Source organism: Sciurus vulgaris (assembly GCF_902686455.1).
Source record: "Sciurus vulgaris genome assembly, chromosome: 9".
Lineage (NCBI taxonomy): Eukaryota > Metazoa > Chordata > Mammalia > Rodentia > Sciuridae > Sciurus > Sciurus vulgaris.
This window is the reverse complement of record NC_136469.1, coordinates 57,162,316-57,168,789: the sequence shown is the minus strand read 5'-3', so window position 1 is coordinate 57,168,789 and position 6,474 is coordinate 57,162,316. Positions and strand designations below refer to the sequence as shown.

Genomic DNA, 6,474 nt, shown 5'->3' with positions numbered 1-6,474 from the left:
AGATTAATAAGCAGAATAATGACACCTTCTGACAGGGATGTGGTGACATAGAATTCCCTGTTCTGCTGGTCAGAGTGGAAACTGGTACAGACATTCCAGAGAGAAATCTATTAAGCATACAAGTCTATAATGAAGGCGGCTCATCACAGTATGAAGATAATCTTACTGCCTCCCACCAGGGGAACAGATAAGTTCCAAGTGATAGATTCCCAATAAGGACTATTATACCACGTTTAGATGAACCATGCTCAAGAGCATATATACATGTGCACACTCACACACACACCCCCACACACACACCCACACACACCCACAAATGCAGTTACCTGGTTAGAGCTTACATCAAGCAACTGAGAAAAGGGAAAAGGAAGGAAGGAAGGAAGGAAGGAAGGAAGGAAGGAAGGAAGGAAGGAAGGAAGGAAGGAAGGAAGGAAGGAAGGAAGGAAGGGAGGGAGGGAGGGAAGGAAAAGAAGGAAGGAGGGATGGAGGGGAGATGGGAGTTGAAAACTACAGGACAGTAGCATTTCTATAATAAAAAAACAGCAAAACATGGATCTAGTCCTCACGTAACACTGAGAAAAGAATATAAAAGGAGGTCTACATATATTCACCAACCTTAAAGTTCTGAGTCAGACTGATAAATCACTAAGTAAAACATATAATTCTTTTATTTGAAGGATACCTTCTTAATGATAAAATTTTAAAACAACCCAACATATGTTTAGATATATACAACTAAAGGCCAGCAAAAAGCAACTAAAGGTTGGCAAAAGGTTGCACGTCTCTGATTATTTTGTGATTGAGCCAACGTTTGAGTAATTATCTAATATTATAGGCAATTTTTTTTGTAGTTGTACAGCATGCTTTATTTTATATGTTTATTTTTATGTGGTGCTGAGGATCAAACCCAGGGCCTCATACATGCTGGACAAGCACTCTGTCACTGAGCTACAGTCCCAGCTGCAGACAATTATTGAGCTGTTATGAGTAACTGTTGGCAATGACATGCTACTTCGAGAATCCTTCTTGAGACATGATTTGGACCCAAACATAAGAGAAAAATGAGCACAAAGAGAAATCAAACGAATATTCACTACTGGAAACAATACTTGATGTAGCCAGAATCTATGGCATTCATACTCTCTGACAGCAAAGATTTGACAAGGTAATCTGTCTTTTCTCCTAGCTAAGATGTCCCACTGTTCAGCTCCTCCCTACACTCCAAACACCCTCAGTTCTAGTATTGACAAGAGCACAGTACACAACACTTCAGTGTATCTGAACATAGATGATACAGGCAAGAGATACTGAGATGCACATACTTTTCCAGGGATTGTGTGGTGTTAGAAGGGTGTACGCTGAGGGTTACAGGGAATACTCTACCAGCCCTGAGCACAGGATGGTGAGTGAAAGAAATTCTGGGTATTATTAAATAAATTTGTTTTTATGATATTCAGAACCCTCTAAAATGGGGTTTAGGTCAAGAGTCAAAATCGGTAGGATGCAGAATGAATATATTATCTGAATTCCTATGGGAGGGAGTTGAGTGGAATTAGCAAATGCAGTGAAAACAGATTAGATAAATGATAGGTAAAACAAAAGAGGGGCCTAATCGAACAAGAATGATGGTACACCACAAGCCAAAAAGTATTATTAACTTAAGCTTTTCTACTTGTGGTTAAATAAAAGAGGAGGGGTAAAAAGGGGAAAAATGAACCCAGTATTGTCTGAGTTTTGGGTGTTTCTTAGTAGCATTTTTCTGACAAAATCCCAAGAGACCACAAAATTATATCCTTCACATTTGGTTTGTGCAGCATAATATAAATCTTGTCATTTTTTGCAGAAATATATGAGTGTTTCATCAGTTTCTCGGAGTACATGTCTTAATCTTTCGATGTGCCAATCAAACTTTTTTGAAGTACTGTTACTTCATCTGGGTAGATACTTGTCATCTTCTATTGTTAACTGATTTAATTGTGCCAAACGTTCTTTTGTTGTTGTTGTTTTTGTTTATTTTCACTATAATGTTGAAAAGTTCTTCTACTTTGTGCTCAACAATTGCATGCAATCCTACGTTTTTTACAGAATTTGAAATTTCACTTTGCAATTGATTTGCATTTTATTGTGGCATCCAAAATGAGTAAGGAGCTGATGGAAAAGGTGTGAAGTTATAAAATCCTCAGTGATGTTAACAGGAAAAGAAACATAGCTGGAGGTTAATTTTGTAAGCACAAGTTCATTAGTAAATATTTTCATGTTATAAGGAATCTTGCTTCCCTACTGCAAATTTTTTACCTTTCCTTGAGGGTTTGCTTAATGGGTAGCAAGTGAGGACTCCCTGTGTGGTTATCTCAGGTTCCTTTGGTGAAGGTTGTTAAACTAATTGATCCGGCTGGAAGAATGTTGAATTGTGATTCTCCTTGAGCTGCAGAAGTATTGATCTCCTTTAATATATGTATCTTTTATTGTCAAATAATTGCAACTCTTTTCCAATATTGCTAGATCAGACAAAAAGAAGAGTTGTGGAGTTTTAAGTGAGATTGCCATAGGGACACTAAAGGAAGAATTTAAAAGAACACAGCCTAGAAAAGCAGTCTGCTCTGTGAGTAGGGCTGACTGAGAAGGGATCACATTGACTGCATGTTCAAAGGGAAGAATGCCATTGAACTTGCTCAGAAACATTGAAACCAGGCTGTCAGCAGTACATTCAGATGAAAATAGGAGGAATGCATACTAGAAATACAAATAGTATTCCACTGATTAACAGAGTTCAAGATGTTTTTTAAAAAATCTTCCAACCCATACAAGGTTTTCTTTTCATTTGGTTGGTTGGTTGATTGGTTGGCAAGTTTGTTGTTTTTTTGTTTTGTTTTGTTTTGTTTTGTTTTTGTTTTTGTTTTGTTTTGGGGTATGGGTTTGGGTTTTTGTTTTGTTTTGTTTTATTTTTTGTTTTTTGTTACATTCACCACAACTTTCTGCATTCTGTTGGCCTTATTCAAGTCCTATCATCCCATTTCATTTACCTATTTAGACATTCTGAAAGTCTCAATTATTTAACAGCTGACTAGGCAAACAGTTGAACTTCTTGAGTTCCTTTAACCTTCTTCTCTCACATTGCATATTGGGCAATTCTTTCCTAAGAATTTGTATCCAAGGGGATACTAAAAGGCAGAAACATTAACCAAAATGGAGTTTTATTTTAAGAAGCCAAGTAAAAGTTCTACAAGAAGAAAATTGTATAGTATTTTATTAGAGCTCCCCAGAGGAACAGAATCAATAGGATATGGAGAAAGAAAGAAGAAAGAATAGTTTCAAATAATAGCTCACACAACTGGGGAGACTGGCAGGTTGAAATTCTGCAGCATAGGACAGCAGGCTAAAGACTCAGAGAAGAGCTATGGTTGGAGTCTAAAGCTGTCCATGCACAAAATTCTCTTCCCTTCAGAGGGTAGGAGGAGTAGGGAGTTGGGGGATTAGTACTTTTTCTTTGAAGACCTTCAACTGATTAGATAAGACCCATCTACATTGTGGAACATAATCAGATTTACTCAAAGCCTACAAACTTAAATGTTAATTTCATCTAAAATATACCTTCACAGAAACATTTAGAATAATATTTGACCAAATATCTTGGTACAATGGCCTAGCCATTAAAATTATCTACCACACATAACACATACATAGTAGCCATCACAGCTATCACATAATGTTTAACAAAATGTAATACTATTTGGTGGGGCAGAGGAACTTACCTAGAGTATCAGTTTAACTTCAATAGGAATCTACCTCCTACATAGGAACCTCATGATTCCTTAATCTTTAAAAATGGGAAACAAATTTTCTTTGCTTCGGGAATTATTGTGAGCATTAAATGTGTTAATAATATAATCCCATCATAGGTATTCAGTAAATGTTACCTGAACATTTTTTTAAATTAAAATATATTAAGCCTTTTATTTTCTCTACTTTTTATATTGTGGATTGAACCCAGAAGTGCTTTACCACTGAGCCATATCCCAGTACTTTTTATTATTTTTATTTTGAGACAGAGCCTTGCCAAATTTCTGAGGCTGTCCTTGAACTTCCAATCCTCCTGCCTGAGCCTTCCAAGTTGTTGGGATTATAGGTGTGTGCCACCATGCTCAGCTTCTTCTTAACCTTCATATTTTATAATTGAAACATTAAGAGTTGTAAGGTAAATGTATCTTTTTTTATTTTTCCCTCAAGTAATCTTAGCAAATTAGCAGGCATTCTTTAAAATGGTTTATTAAAGCGAGACCCCGTGGCACACGCCTGTAATCCTGGCTACTTGGGAGGCTGAGGCAGGAGGATCGCCAAGTACGAAGAAGAAGGAGGCCCTGGAAGGGGAAGCCAGTGGGCGGTTGCCGGCCAACGGCCGGGCATCTCATCCCTAGGAACTCAGGGGCAGGAATTTGTGCCCTTCTGCCTCGGGCAGGAGTACAAACTCAACTATTGCGGGCCTAGCGTGAGTTGCTGCCTTTTTGAAAACAAGAAAAGGTCGGTAGATAACACAATTTCCAGAGAAGTTTTGGTTCAAAATTTCATTAAAGAAAGAAACATATGCACTTCTTGGAGGGCGACTGAACTGGCCTGAGCTTAAGGGAGAGGATAAGATGACGTGTGCCCAACCTGTAACTAGCAGCAAGGTGGCCAAGTGGCAGAAGGTCCTGTACGAGCGGCAGCCCTTCCCTGATAACTACGTGGACCCGCGGTTCCTGGAAGAGCTCCGGAAAAACATCTACGCCCGCAAATACCAATATTGGGCTGTGGTCTTTGAGTCCAGTGTGGTGATACAACAGCTGTGTAGCGTCTGTGTTTTCGTGGTCATCTGGTGGTACATGGACCAGGGTCTTCTGGCCCCGCACTGGCTCTTTGGCACTGGCCTGGCATCTTCACTGATGGGTTACGTTCTGTTCGATCTCATTGATGGAGGCCAAGGGAGGAGGAAGAGCGGGCGGACCCGGTGGGCTGACCTGAAGAGCGCGCTGGTCTTCATTGCTTTTACTTACGGTTTTTCACCAGTGCTGAAGACCCTGACGGAGTCCGTTAGCACTGACACCATCTATGCCATGTCGGTCCTGATGCTACTGGGCCACCTCATCTTCTTTGACTATGGGGCCAATGCTGCCATTGTATCCAGCACACTGTCCTTGAACATGGCCATCTTTGCTTCTGTCTGCCTGGCCTCACGTCTTCCTCGGTCCCTGCATGCCTTCATCATGGTGACATTTGCCATCCAGATTTTTGCCCTGTGGCCCATGTTACAGAAGAAACTGAAGGCCAGTACTCCCCGCAGCTACGTGGGGGTCACACTGCTTTTTGCCTTTTCAGCCTTGGGAGGCCTGCTGTCCATCAGTGCTGTGGGAGCCATACTCTTTGCCCTTCTGCTGGTTTCCATCTCATTTCTCTGCCCTTTCTACCTCATTCGTCTGCAGCTTTTTAAAGAAAACATTCATGGACCTTGGGATGAAGCTGAAATCAAAGAAGACTTGTCCAGGTTCCTCAGCTAAGTTAGGGACCCCATTACATTATTAAGGCAAGTGATAGACTGGCATCCTAACCAGCATAAAATCTGAAGCAGAGTCCATTCTGGAAGCAGCAGGCTGATGTGCATGAGAGAACAGAGATCAGAAGAAAAAATTAACCAAAGGCTTAGATGGTGAAGGTGCTTTCTGGTGCCCTCTTGAATTACTGCCTCTCATCTGTTATTCACTGTAACCTATGAAGTTATGTGGTCTCCGTTTACAAAGTAACACATACAAAAAAAAAAAAAAAAAGAAGGGGAAGAAGGGGGAGGGGAGGGGAGGGAGGAGTGGGGAGAAGAAAAGAATATCAGAATATAAATCAAATTATTTAAGTATATCTAAAAAAGAACAAATAAAATTCTTAAAAAAAGATTTCATAGGTTGACTGCCTTGTTAGTTTTGTGAAAACTTCAGGCTTTCGTGTTGTAAAGGTAATATATGATTAATAGAAAAAAATTAAGAAAATGAAGTTAAGTATTAAATAATAATCATCAAACCTCCTGATTCTCCCTTTTTCTCTACACACACACAAACACACACGCACACACACACACACACACACTAGACACTAGAATGTTGAACTGGAAACTATAAGTAAAAACTCAAGAAAAGATACCAGATATAAAATTGAGTTATGAGACACCAAGCTGCAAATTCCAAAGGAACTTTTCAAGAATTATATATTCACCATTAGCTTCCTTCCTGAATGGAAACTAGTAGACATTTGTAGGAAGGATTTATTTGAAGAGAGCTCCTCAGATAAGAGGTCACAGCAAGCCCTGAAGCATAGGTCAGTGTCCAGGGTGCTGACCTGCTCCACTCACTCTGACTTCAGGCATGTCACAGGCCCACAAGTAATTATGTTCCATAATTAGATCCCCAGTTCCAAATCCCTGGATTTAGTACTTCTTTAATCGAACAGCATGTC

At 39.7% G+C, this 6,474-nt stretch overlaps 1 protein-coding gene across 1 annotated transcript; it reads left to right on the top strand.

Annotated features, from left to right (window-relative positions):
• Positions 1 to 4,634: 4,634 nt before the first annotated feature.
• On the top strand, positions 4,635 to 5,579 carry LOC306669793 (phosphatidylinositol N-acetylglucosaminyltransferase subunit C-like; the record flags this gene model as incomplete). The annotated part of the gene is made up of 1 exon (XM_079153954.1): positions 4,635 to 5,579. The coding sequence occupies one exon, from the start codon at positions 4,635 to 4,637 to the stop codon at positions 5,529 to 5,531; it is 897 nt and encodes a 298-aa protein (XP_079010080.1). The 3' UTR covers positions 5,532 to 5,579.
• Between the last annotated feature and the right edge of the window lie 895 nt (positions 5,580 to 6,474).